This window comes from Vidua chalybeata, chromosome 3, assembly GCF_026979565.1.
Source record: "Vidua chalybeata isolate OUT-0048 chromosome 3, bVidCha1 merged haplotype, whole genome shotgun sequence".
Lineage (NCBI taxonomy): Eukaryota > Metazoa > Chordata > Aves > Passeriformes > Viduidae > Vidua > Vidua chalybeata.
In genome coordinates, this window is record NC_071532.1 from 44685744 (window position 1) to 44699884 (window position 14141).

A 14141-nucleotide genomic window follows, 5' to 3' on the forward strand; every position below is an offset into this window, starting at 1 on the left:
AAGAGAAACTTGTGTTGAGGCTGGTGCCTGGCTAGGGATGCTGGTAAAAGAACAGGAAATGATTGTATTCTTTCTCTTAGTATAAAGAGTAATTTTTGTGTTTCTTCTACTCAGATGCTGCTTTTCAAAATATGTTGTATAAAATCAGCATCTTTGGAACCATTAGTGTTTCTGTCCAATTAGATTAAAATTGGCATTAGCAACTGAAAAGTACTGGGAAGGGATTAAAGAGAGGCACCTAGAGCAATCACACCAATTTAATTTCATTATGAACCAAGACAGAAAAAATGCTGCAGGTAAATGATTGTGTAAAATGTAGAATTACAGAAACTTACATGGACAAGAACACACCCTGAATGAGTAATAAATATCAAGCAGTAAGGACTAAGGTTAGGTCTCCCTGGGCAATTCAGAAGGATAAGCCAAACAAAAACATTTGCAATGAATTAGAGACCTCCAGATGTGCATGGCAGACAGAATGTGTCTCATGTTATCCTATTCTAATGGAGGTGCTCAAATAACATGTTTTACACTAACTCTTCTTAGAACAATTACTTAGAGATTGAAAAATCACCTTCATTTTTCAAAAGAAAAACAAAGTAACTGCTCAAAGAGCAGTTAAAGTGAAATAATTGTCTTGAACTTGAATCCAGCCAGAGGTGAGAATTTCTTCTCTCTGCATGTCAGTCTCTCTGGTCAGGCTGCCTAAGACCATGTTACAAATTTCTTATGTTAGCACAGAATTTGTAAATAAAATAGTGATCATTCTGCTTGTTCTGATATTGACCTTCAGACCAATAATGAAAATTAGTAGCTGCAGATGTATTTGTTCCATTTGTTTTTAAACTATTCAATTGTGCCTACTCACCTTTAGTGCCTTTCCACTGTAACAGGTGAAGCAGCTGGTGCCTCAGAGGGATCAATCCTTGCAGGAGGAATTAGCCCGCCAGCACGCCAACGAGCGCCTGCGCCGCCAGTTTGCTGCTCAGGCCAATGTCATCGGGCCATGGATCCAGACCAAGATGGAGGTAAGTGCCAGACCCTCAGGCAGAAGCTGATGAACAAAGTGATTTTTAATTTTTTTATCTCTACTTTATATACAGGGCAACAGCAAAGTCAATGTCAGTTCTCCAGCTGTTTGATCCTAAACTATTTAGCACCTGTTAAGATTATTCTTAAAACTGTGGAACTTTATATAAGTGGTACCTTGATGGTGATGAGGAGATTCAGCTTTGAAAAATCAATCACTAAACAATTACTGTTTCGCTTCTGCTTTTTGCAGAAAAGATACCAGGTTCACTGGGGTCTCAATATGAATTCCTGATTTAAATGTGACACATTTCTTTTGAAATGTGTTTTCTACAGTAAAATTTCTCATCTCCACTGTATGAAGGTGTTATTACTGTTGCTTCTTAGTATAAAAATACAACATATTTACGTGAACATTGGTCAAATTAGCACATCTGAAGCTTAAATTTTGTGGGATTGGGGGGTGTCTCTTTTTCTTTTGACAGGAAATTGCCCGCAGTTCTATTGAAATGACAGGGCCTTTGGAGGACCAGATGAATCAGCTGAAGCAATATGAGCACAATATCATTAATTATAAACACAATATTGACAAACTGGAAGGAGATCATCAGCTTATACAAGAAGCCCTGGTGTTTGACAACAAGCACACCAACTATACCATGGAGGTAGCCATTTACTCCCTTCTGTATTTATTAGTTTATTCTGTCCTATTGTGCTGTGTACCTACCTTCCTTGATTTAAAGGGACTCCCACAGAAGATGGAATTTGGCAGGCTTTCTGCCAATCTCATAAGCCTTGTTTTATTTTCATTTATTTTCACTTTTTAGTGAGGAAGTACTCATTTAGAAACCAGTTCATATTTTTCTGAAGGCCATTTTTATTTTTAGTGATCCTTGGTCATAATACAGTTAATAGTATGGCAAAATTATCACATAAATATTTAAAGCTGATTTATTTCTTATTGTACTTTTTATACTCTTAAAAGAATAAATTTGCTCTGTAATAACTCAGTATTTTCTCTCTCATAGCACATCCGTGTTGGATGGGAGCTCCTGCTTACCACCATTGCTCGAACTATCAATGAGGTTGAGACTCAGATCCTCACAAGAGATGCCAAGGGTATCACCCAGGAACAAATGAATGACTTCAGAGCATCGTTCAATCACTTTGACAGGGTACAGTACTCCTGTTTTTTCTCAACTAGCAGTATTTATTCTTCCCAAAAGTGAGTTTCTTGGCACTCCAAATATAAGCCTGTTTAAAAACCTGAAAATGGGCTAGCAATGGGCTCTTTTTAAAAGAGAAAAATGATCAGTTAAGAAAGTATTTATAGCCTTTTAAACTCATGGGATGGCTTGGGTTGGGAAGGACTTCAAAGATCATCTAGTTCCACTCTCCCCACTTTGGGCAGGGGATGCCATCCACTAGATCATGTTGCCCAGGGCTCCCCACAGCCTATTAGCATTGTGCACATAAATTAAAGATTAATTTCTGCTTTTTAAATGTAATGCAGAATTATAGCTCTGCTAATATGATTTAGTATTTGTTCAAATAATAAACAGAACTGCATAAATCTGTGTGTTTTGGAAAATAACATGACTCTTTTATTTTAAGACTGTACAGCATGTTCAAAGTACTTGCTGTTGTTTCCATCTCATTAAATTTAGCTGTAATCTATATCACAGAGGCTTTTTTCCCCCCTTTGAATCACAACTTGTCTCCCTGGAAATGTATTTGTAAGGAATATAGTTGGGACACTTACAGCTGTCCAGGAACATCCTTTATTTTTCTGGCTGTATGTGGGAAATAAGAGGCTGTTACTTTTTTTAGTTATCTAAATATGGATGAATAAAAAAGTAGGAAGGAAAACAGTAATGTGAAGAAACTTAACTCACTTCTGTGAGTTATGCAGTATTCATGGACAGAGTGTTATATAATATATAATGTAATATAATATAATATAATATAATATAATATAATATAATATAATATAATATAATATAAATATATATTAATATATATTAATATATTGTGTATATATTAATATACACAATAGCAAAATATATGCAGATGGGGATCTGACATTTGCAGTTGGAGAACAGTCTGAACATGAGTCTGTGCTCACATAAACCCATTTTTAAAACCAAGTTCACAGTTCAAATACTGAAAAAACTTATTATAATGCAGCACCAGTCTGTCAAGTCAATCCTTCAAATCATTTCAGGGTGCAGCAAAATGCCACCTTCTTTTCACTTACATCCTATTTGTCCAGCTCTATTCAAATTGTTGCCCATATATGCACTTGCATTTGATATGTAATGGATGCTGATAGTCATAGTTTACTAAATCTTTCTTAGAATACCTCTAACTGTTTTGGAAAAACACAAGAATTATCAAACCTCTGCTTGCTGAAGAAACATACAAGCATAGGGAGATTTAGCTACACAGAACTAGGAACAGATTTTATGGAAAAATCTTAATGTGATTCTAGTACAGCATAATTTTTTTTTGTATTTTCTAAGGAAGTGGGAGATAACATCACCAAAGCAGAGATAGTTTTCCTGGGGTGGAAGGAAGTAGCATACCAAATGGCTTTCCCAATGCACTGGAGCAGATGATTGAGCAATTAGAGCTATTAAAAGCAAAGTTCCAGGCCTGGATATGAGTCTTTCAAATACAGGCATGCTTCTCTACGGGAAACCAAGGTCTTTGCACAAAGATTTGACAGTTCCCTAAAGATAAGGAAGCAAAGTGACTGAATCCAAGTTTATTTTACACTGGATGGCCATTTCTAGCATCCCTGTAACTTTGTAGTTCATAGGTGAGTTCTCAGTTCCATTCGCAGCAAGGCTGGCTCCATGGCTGAGGATATATCGCAGTCAGCTCTTGGTGCCTCAGGCTGCCTGAAGGGAGAAGCTAAATCCTACACCAACCAGCCCTACTGTTAGGGATTTTCAGGCTTTGCAGATGCAGTAAGACACTGAAATACCAAAGTATAACACAGAGCAAGGCCTTAAGAAAGGTTGTATGACCTGGAAGAAGGTGGTTGTGTCACACAGCTGCTAGCACAGTGGAGATGGGCTACAACAATAATGTGTAACACAAAATTGCTTCCCAGCTCTTAGATTCTTACCTGCCCCTGACTATCTCTTTCCTCAGGCTATAATGGGTCATGGCTTTAGGATGTGTCCCTTCTGTCCTGGCACCTGTTGCAGGAAGCCTGAATGGCCAGGTCAGAAGTAGAAGGAGACAGGTGTTTCATCTATCATACATCCTTATCTGTTTCTGTGGCCTCAACAGCTTGGGCCTGGTCTGCAAGTGTAGCTGTAGACCCTGCCTTTCCCCATGACAGATACAATCCAATGGCTTAAAAAGAGAGGTTTGGAAGGATCACATAAGGAAAGGACCATTTTACAAAAGCCCTCTTTATTATACCCCATCGCTCACAATCAAACATGGGAAACAAGTCTAGGTGGACTTTTGCAGTGACAGAGTTATTTTCTCTGTAGCATAATGCAAGTTAAAGAAAGGAAGAAGGTAAGATCTAAAATGACTCAACCATCAAGCCAGACTTTATGAAGGGAACAGATAGTAGAAACACTGATAGAAGAGAAGTTTATAGGGATTAAATTACACTGTTACTTAATAGACAGATGCAACTCAATCTACACAGGCTGGAAGAAGACTTTGAACAAACATGCTGGAGAAAGACAGGCTTATTTTTAATTTTTCTATCTTTCCTGTGTCCTTGCACATTCGACTATTTAGTGTTAGTGAAAGAAGGCAACTCTGGGTGCTCCAGAGTTACTTCAGTGTACAGAAAATAATGAAAACTTTATATTTGTTCATCTTTAGATAGAGAAGGCAGTAATGGATTATTTTATGGTTTTGATTTCCTTAAATAGAAATAAAGATAAAACTGGATTATCTGAACATAAGCACTAGCATGAAAAATACTGTCTTCTTCATGTCAGATGGAATTAACAATATATGTAAAAATTTTGTGGCACTTAGCAGCATTTCTGAATGCCTGATATAGTTTAAAAATACATTTGAAGGATTGGATTGCTGTTCACCATGATGAATAGCCAGAAAGGATCCCAAAAATTAATACTGTCACTGACAAGGAGGCTTTAAATATCTAAGTACAACAGAATAATTTATGCATGGTATAGCTGTGACTTGTGTGGCATTTCTCACATTTAAGCTATTTCTTAATGTCTGACAGCGTGTGTTGATGATGTCAGCAAAGTCCTAATATGCAGAGTAGCTCCCTTCCCCATTTTAAAGTATGTATTTTGGTATACATAAATCTAACAACTCTTCTTAAGGTGCTTCTAGAAAAAACTTCCTTTGCTTGTGATCTGAGAAAGGAACCCCCTATCTTCCTCCCTGGGAAGAATATATTAAGAAAAATTCTCACAGTGCATGTGAGTTACAAGGGCAAGGAAAAGTCATGTTTGTTTCAGTGCATCCTCAGCAGAGATGTGCTGGCACAGAGAGCTTTACAAGTCACCCTTGAAAAGGCAAGTGGCAAATATGCTCTCTCCTGTGGCTCATGGGGGTAAGAGCCCTCTTGGCTCTTGTGTTCCCAGCAGGCATGTATGCACGCTGTTGCCCCGGGGGTTATTCCTGTGTGTGCTGATGCTTACCCTTGCTTAACACTGCTGTCCTACTCCTTGCTAGAGACTGTGCCTTCAGGCACAGTCTAGTTGTAGTTAAAAATATAGATCTTTAGCAATGCTACTGTATTTCCTTCCTTAATGTGACTGCATGGAGAAAAAAAGAGAAAGTGGGACACAATGTCTGAATCACAGAAGTGGTTTAGAAGTGTTCAAAATGGTGCATAGCTGAATAATGGTATGCAGCCAAATCAGGATACCACACAGATAGGTTGTCAGTCACTGGTTTTGGCATCTCTTTATGCAGGGATTCCTTTTTCAGATTCAGTATATTTAGTAAATTCTAAATAAGATTGCAAAGTATGTGATGAAATATCTGCAGCTGCTCTGCCTGTACTATCTTAATGGCTGCTAATACATTCTACTATTGATTTTTCTGCAAACTACAGATTTCAAGTAGGAGCTCTGCAGGCAGAAAAATAGCATCATGCCACCCTATATTTTGCTAACAGAAAAACAACAGCTCTCTATTAAAGGAATCATATGTTTAGGCTTATGCAGGTAGATTAGCATTCAGGAAAATTAAGGACATATTTAAGAATGGATTACTTTGACTCAGAAGTTCGCTTGTTTTGTAAGGTCACATATAAAGCACAAGGAGAAGGGAAAAGATTTCTGGGGACTAATAATGAAACATGAAGGAGATTTTAGTGTTTTTCTTTGTATTGGCAAGAAAAGATGAACAAAGCAAAGTTATTTATATGTGTCAAAAGATTAATTTCCTAATGTTGGTCTGCAAACAATAAAAATAAATATCAAGAACCATTTCCAATTGAGAAATCCTTCACCCGGGCTTGATCTATGCCTTAATTGCAAAATGCCATTGAATTCCATGAAACTCTGATATACTTCAAAGATGCTTTTTTAGGCAACATATAATGAAGATTTGAAAATTTCACTACAAGAATGTGAAAACCTGCCGTAGCACTTGGCACTACTACTTGGACCCTCACTAGGGAGTCCCACTTAACCATATGACTGTTCTGAGCTGCAGCACAACCACTGCACTTCTCTCCTAAAGAAAATGGTATCTTGGAGCATGTGCCAGCCCTTCACTCCCATCTGCCCTTCACTGCCTCAGCTCCTGCTGCTGTGTGTGCCTTAGTTGGGGAGCTCCTGCACACACTGCCCACCCACCCCCCAGGGAGTGGGGTGGTAGCTGGTGATCCTCCACCAACACCTGCTAGAGGAGATGGAGGGGCAGGATTTGGCTCTTAGCTCCCATTTTTGTATCATTTTGTTTGCAGTCACACAGAAGTATCTTCAGCTTTAGAAATTAGGTAAAATGAATAACTTTACCCCTGGTGGGACCTGCCATAGCCTGTCTCCATGACAGCTTTTGAAAGTTTCAAACCAGCCTAGATTAACATTTTGAGAATGATAAATTAAGCCATTTTGAATGCTTTTTAGCAGGAATCATCATATAAAATGGAAATATTAAAGGATAAAAACTTTATTGTGATTATGGCTTTTAACTAAATGCTGCTCCAGATTTGTAATGTTGCTTTTGTTCTCTTCATTGACTTCCCACTGATATTTTTCATCTTTCTTTTATGGGGCTGGTGGATGTTGATGCACAGGGAATCAATAACAGCATGATATTTTAAAAATGCATGGTGTTATTAACTTACTAAAGCACCACTTCATCCTATTAGTATATTAAATAAGCCCAATGCATTTGTTAAACTCGTATAATTTTACCTATGCATAGCTATATAGAAATTTTCAAAAATAAATTATTCATCTAGCAGGCAAATATGTAGCAGACAGAAAACCTTGGATCTTCTCCAAACTGTCTGTAAAATCAGTAAGGGTAATAATTTTTCATCTTGAAATATCTCCTTAATTGTATTTCTGTTAACTCACTCTAAAGTACCCCTCTGATAGGATGCATTTTGTATGAACAGGAAGAAAAAGATTAGCCAGTCTGTTTTTAAGAAGTTAGTGTGAATTTCTTCACCTGCAAAATACAAAGATACTGGTTCAAAACAATGTTCCAGGTGCTTTTTTAAAGTCAGTTTTCAAAGCAAAACCTGACTGTATATATTGTTAAAAAAGCCAGATAACTGAACATAAGTTCAATTATAAATTTCTTTTGTACTTAATCTCCTTTGAGATATGCATATTATATTAAGTAGTATTACCAGATCAAGAATGAAGTAACAGTTATTGAGTTGGAAAAACATGTTTTGCCCAGGTTCAGTGATATTTGTATTGCATCTCACATACACTGCATGACAACAGAAAAGGAAGGAAGCAAATGGCAGTTCATAGAATGAAATCTGCCTTGTCAGCAAAGGTGTTTAAAAAAAAAGATGGAAGGAAGCAGTTTTAACTCTGTAGTTGAAGTGAGGACCCTCTTCTACTAAGAAAAAGTCTAAAGCATGAAACTGCAAAAACTTCACACTTTTTAGGTAATTCATTGCATATGTTGACATTACATTTCCATGAAAATCTGGAAGAATGGGATTATTAATTTGCAAATAGAACGTTCTTTACTAACCAACTAACCTAATCTGTGACTTTTCTTTCCTTTCCCCTTCCCAAATGCATGACCTGTGATGGGATGATAGGATGAATCTGACCATCTACAGTCTGATGAATTTAAAGCCTGCCTCATCAGTCTAGGACAGGTTGGAAATGACTTGCAGGTAGAGGAAACTGAAATAATTCTGTTTTCAAGTGTAACAATAGCCAAAAATATTGCATGTTTAAACTCCAATCTGTTGGTCATAATGCTTTGAAAAGATTCTGCCTCTAGGAAGACAATGGGTTTATATGGACTGTCAGCATCACTTTGAGCTGTATTTTTGCATTTTTCAAAGATTTTTCAGTTAGTTTGTTTTACTTGGTTTGAGATATTTTTTTTGACACTACTAGATACCTAGGAGAGCTCTTGCACTCAGACTTTTGTCAGTTTTCCTTTCCTCAGACTCAATACAAGTTCTCTTATGCTGTCTCCTAATACAGGATGACACAATTCTCTCCAAGCCACTGCAATCTATCACAGCACTGAGAAAAGATTTATTTACCTTCTTACTTTCATGCCATTTAGTGTTTACTCAGCTTCGAGTCTAGAATGTTGCAGATATGTTATTGCCTGGAAAAGGAGCAGCCTCGTTTCATACAAGGTCTTCAACTGATCTCCTTCTAATTCTTGTGGGTCTCATCCTTTAAGCCAGTATGCACATCTCTGCTGTAGTCAGGGTCTTGACAGCCTGCAGTCAGAAGAAAAATCCCTGTACTTATTTCCCATATATCAGCAGACTGCTCTCATAATGTATTTACTTTGGCCTTGGAATGAAGTATTTCACTGTTTTTCACTGTACTTTTGGCTGCTAGGGATTCCACGCAGAACATTTCAAAGACATTTCATAACAGGGAGGCAGCTTGAACATCTACTGAGTTTGACTAATTTAGTAACAAACTTTTCTCCTTGCTCTTCTCTTTGTCCTCTCTGGTTGTGTTCTCTGTATTCTTGTCCCATTCATCTCCTCTTCTCCCTTATCTCTCCCGTGACCTTTCCTGATGTTGTTTTTTTTGTGGTGAAAATGTCTCTTTCCTGTGTGTAATATGTTAGTTACGTCTTCCTTTTTTAAAACTGATGATGATTCTGGTGACCTGATTGGGCAACATCAATGAATACTGTTCATGCACTGGATCCAATATGCCAATGGTCCAAACTCATCACCTCTCTGGAAATTACCTTGGATTCTTCAAACCCTCCCTTCCATATTCCTTACGTTGTTTTGCTCAATAGAGGAAGAATGGATTGATGGACCATGATGATTTCAGAGCTTGCTTAATTTCAATGGGTTATGATTTGGTATGAGCTTTAAGAAAAAATGTCTACTCATTCTGCTTGCAGCTAAAACGTTAACCACAGCAACACTAAAGCTTATCTAAATAGAGAGGATAGTAATGTCAATTACACTAGAGATAGTACTTTCTTTGCTTTTTCTTTATTTTCAAGTGGTTAAAAGGGAAGTTAAAAGTAAAACAAAACACTTGAAAACCATACTCTATGGTACACTGCATTGCTCTTTGAATTAATGCAACTTTAAAAGTTGAAATTAGCAGTTATTAAACTGATGTTTTTGTAAATTTCTCCTTTTCTACCTGCATGATGAAGAATGAGTTTGATATTGTTTAATTTTCATAAACTTGCCTTGGGGGTTACATTTTCCTTGCTTCAATGATTTATTCTAAAAATTTCCTCCAAAATGCACCTTTTTCATGGAAAAGAAAGAGATTATCCTTAGTTAAGCTGCCCTGTATTTGGCAGGAAATTTTCCGAATTGTTTCCCTTCTTAGTTCTGTGGGTCTGTGACTAGCCTGCTTGTTGGGCTATTGTTTCACTTCCCTGCATGGTACCTAAATTACAGTGGGTATAGGATGAGATGGAAAATTAAGTGTTAAGTTAGAACAAGCTAAACAGGTATTTTGGGAGGGAGAGAAGATGGCGACAGTTAATTGATACATATTATGTATTTAGGACAAAGGATACACTTTCCAAAAGCACAGTCCTTTTTACAGAATTGGGGTGGGCATTTAAGATGCAGATTTCATCGGCTCTGATTGTTGATGTTCCTGAGTCAGGAAGATGCTTTATAAGCTCTATAACCAGTGGTTCCAACTGGTTCATGAGAGGTTTGGGCTGCTGGAGATCGGTATTATGGTGACCATTTTCTTTGTTTTGGATTTTGTGAAAGGGTGAAGCTGAGTTTGCCCGAATCATGTCTCTGGTTGACCCCAATGGGCAAGGAACAGTCACTTTCCAGTCCTTCATTGACTTCATGACCAGAGAAACGGCGGACACGGACACAGCTGAGCAAGTGATAGCTTCCTTCAGAATCCTGGCTTCAGATAAGGTCAGTCACCGTGCTGCTGCTGCAAGGATTCAATTGGTCTCTTGTTTAGCCCTTCTTGTTACAAGCCTTTTAGTAATAGTGAAGCTTTGTTTGCAGTTTGTCAGACTTCAGAGAAAGCATGTGTGTTTTCTTCTTGTTTGGAACCAAGACTCTTACCTCAAATGGGTGCAGAATACAAGGCTTGGTCTGTGTGTCACATCACAGAGAGCCAACATAAAATTAGGCATCTTAGACAAGACTTAGATGGTTGGTCTGTATAATGGATATATTGTACATCAGGTTATTTCCAAACCACAGCCTTGACTAGTGGGGAACTCGTTCTGCCTTTCATGCTGTTGTCTGGATGTTTCAATGCAGAGTTTGGCCCTCTGGAACATATCCTAGATCAGGTGCACAAGACTACACCTGGTTGTGAGCCATGTTGTGACTGGGCAGCTCACTCAACAGGATGATGCAATGTGGTGTATCCATATCCTAGAAGGAGCAGCAGGAGGAGGCCTCCTGTAATTACTGGGTTTGTAGAGAAAGCTCCTGAATTTGGCATACTTTTGTCCCCACTGCCAGATGCACTTGTGACTGAGTGGTGTTTGAAGATGCAAGGGAGTATAATGGCAACACAAGAGCTTCTGGAGGAGTCAGGACCATAAACAGTGCTGCCACCAAACCAATCCTGTGCTGTGGAAAAAGGAAAGATCACAGCAGTACAGGTCTATTTGCCCAAACTCATTCTATTGATTTTATCATTCCAGCTGCTTGTATTGATTTTGTGATCTCAGTTAATGTGGACCACATTTTAAATTGCAGACGTGTTCTTGTGGGTATTCTCAGCTCAGTCAGAGATAAAGAGAAAGGTTTTCTAACCAGGCGACAGCCTGGGAAGCAGTTGGGAAAGAATGCAAATAATTCTCTAATCTATCTTGTTACTCACATTGTTTATAGATATGTCCTGTTACTGTGCGTCATTCACTGCACACCAATGGTGTGACATGTTTTTGCTCTAAGACCAATGAAATTAGTCTTCTCGATGTTCTCTATATGTAGAGCGGTACATTTGAAATAAAAAGAGAGCTCATTTTCTTTGCCTTCTGATCTGGAGTTCTCTGTTCCTGTCCTGCTCAACAGCATCATGTTCTCAGTAGCAATTCATGTGGAAGATGGTCTCAGGAAAAAGTGGTTTTAAATAGATTGCTATTTTAAGCAATGTCAAGTCTGTTAACAGAGGGTATCCCTCATGTCATAAATGCATTAAGAACAATAATGCATCTTTCTTTACGCATATATTAGAACCTTGAAACTAATAGGAATTACCTGCATCTGTCCTGTCACTGCAGAAGGGGCAGTAGTGCACTGCAGAGATACTGACTATCCAGGAATAAGCAGTACCTGTAGCAGTCTGCCCACGGCTGCGCAGTGCTTCATAGCTAACATACATAGTCACATATCCCGATACTGCATTGTGACCTGATCAGTTTGTTGGTGGAATTGCCCCCTTCAACTCATAATCTGTGATGGAATTTACAGAGGAAAATATTTGGTCTCAGAAAAATAGGCAAGATGCCCAAATTTATTAGTCACAGTTACAGAGAATAAATATATTTTGTGTTTTTGAAGAACCCATACTGAATTTGTCAATCCTTTTTCCCCTCCCAGCCTTATATCCTGGCAGATGAGTTGCGTCGAGAGCTGCCTCCTGAGCAGGCTCAGTACTGCATCAAGAGAATGCCTCCGTACACCGGCCCGGGCTCTGTTCCTGGGGCTCTGGATTACACCTCCTTTTCATCAGCACTGTATGGAGAGAGCGACCTCTGATTCAGTAATTGGCTGTATTCATGGTAGACACTAAAAATACCCACCTTATTGCCCAGATTGCTTCTCAAAAGCTTTGACAAGCTGATTTAAAAACAAATTTTACAAATACAGTAGGTACCGTCAGTGTAAAGTGCTAGTAACTGAAGTAACCAGTGTATATTAAAGTGTGCAGCACGCTAGATACCCTGCCTTGTTGGTTTTAGGTTGTCTGTCCTATGCAATGCTAGAAAATCTATTAAAAAATGCAAGATATTAACTTTGGAAATATACATTCAGAAAACAGAATGTAAAACCTAAAAACATTGAAACTTGCAAAATATTTCTCCATTTTCAAAATGTTTCAATGCCATATGCACTTCTTTTACAGTGTTCATAAAACTATGTTAGAAGTCATGCATTTTTTTCTTTCATAGAGCAATATTACTTTCCTCTCATGATTTCTGATTTTGTATGCTTCTATTAGTGGAATTTAATAAAATACTAAAATGCGGATTTTCAGGGAAGAAATATAACAACCACATAAACTACTTAATTACAAAAATAATCCAGAATGCTATGCTTTTGTCTCAAAGAGTTGTAATATAAGGGGGGAAAAGCTGATTAAAGTGCAGTTTTAGAATTCTGTAAGCAGTTCTTTTCTTTTAGGCCTTTAACTTTTACAGCTGAAGGAATACAACTTTTATAATCAGAAATAATAAGGAAGCTAATTTCATGTGAACTGTTTTGTTATGAAACCCTCATTCTTGTCTATGTTGGACAGTCTTTGTTTCTCAGTATAAGAATGCATAATCGTATGTATTAGTGGGCAACATTCATCTCTCTTCTGCATAAAGCAAACTCCCATCTGAGCAAATGTAGTATGGTTTTCTTGCAGCTTTAATTGTTCAGTGCTCAAAATTCAGTTTGTCTTGACTTCTGCTGCGTTGCAGGCAATTCTGTCTGTACCCTGCTCCTGTGCGCTAGATGTTTACTGTTTTTTTCCATCTTGAGAAATAACAGAGAATGAAAGCAGTAACTTTTTTACTTGAATCCTACTGGCACTGAGGAAATGCAATGTAATCAAACAAAACCATTTACAAATGGTGAAGTGAGCTGTGCAGCCCAGTGCTATTAAAGCAATGATGTGCCTATTAAATAAAGTCTGCTTTTCAAAACCTTATGAGACTCTGTCGTTGGCAATTAACCAAGCGGCTTCCCTCTAATAATTGGAAACATTTCTGAATGTCATAGGAGTTTTCAGATGCTAGAAGTTCAAAGTCTTTCACACATTTCAATACATTGTGTCTGCATGAACAACAGTCTCTGTGTGCTGGAGGGACAAGTCTGGTTTCATGAAGAGAGATGGAGCTCAGAATGAGTTGGAGAATTTCCATTTAGGTCACCTGAGCACAGATGTCCACAGCTTGTTAGACTCCAAGCTTAGACTGATTTCAGTGGAACTTAGGCACTAATGCTTTTGAGGACATTGGCCTTAACTTAACTAAGTATGTCACTTTTTCCTCATGTGCAAAAAAGCAGATGTTAAGTATGCGATGGTGCTTTTGCTGGCCATTGTTTGGAAATTTATGGATGGCAAGCATTAAAAATCTGTGTGTGATTTCGATCCCAAAGTAGGCACCCTGCAGGTTAAGGTGGGTGGACATGAGAGCATTTTAAAACAATCCCAGAGGAGACAGACAATGACCAAATATCTCTTCCTTCTCCCTTGTGTACAAAGGCCAGCAGAGGACTTGCTAGGGCTAGGATCTCA

The 14141-nt window shown here is 38.1% G+C and overlaps 1 protein-coding gene across 5 annotated transcripts in view; it reads left to right on the top strand.

The window, feature by feature from the left end:
* Window positions 1–13546, top strand: part of ACTN2 (actinin alpha 2) — a 67378-nt gene extending 53832 nt beyond the window's left edge. For 2 of the 5 annotated variants that reach the window (XM_053937182.1, XM_053937183.1), the window contains exons 16-21: window positions 894–1028; window positions 1515–1694; window positions 2058–2204; window positions 8285–8362; window positions 10424–10582; window positions 12233–13546. In XM_053937182.1, the coding sequence (XP_053793157.1) occupies window positions 894–1028; window positions 1515–1694; window positions 2058–2204; window positions 8285–8362; window positions 10424–10582; window positions 12233–12391 (858 nt within the window). In that variant the 3' untranslated portion in view covers window positions 12392–13546. Of the gene's footprint in view, window positions 1–893; window positions 1029–1514; window positions 1695–2057; window positions 2205–8284; window positions 8363–9471; window positions 9538–10423; window positions 10583–12232 lie in introns of all 5 variants that reach the window. The other 3 variants (XM_053937185.1, XM_053937184.1, XM_053937186.1) reach the window with 2 other exon arrangements.
* The last annotated feature ends 595 nt before the right edge of the window (window positions 13547–14141 follow it).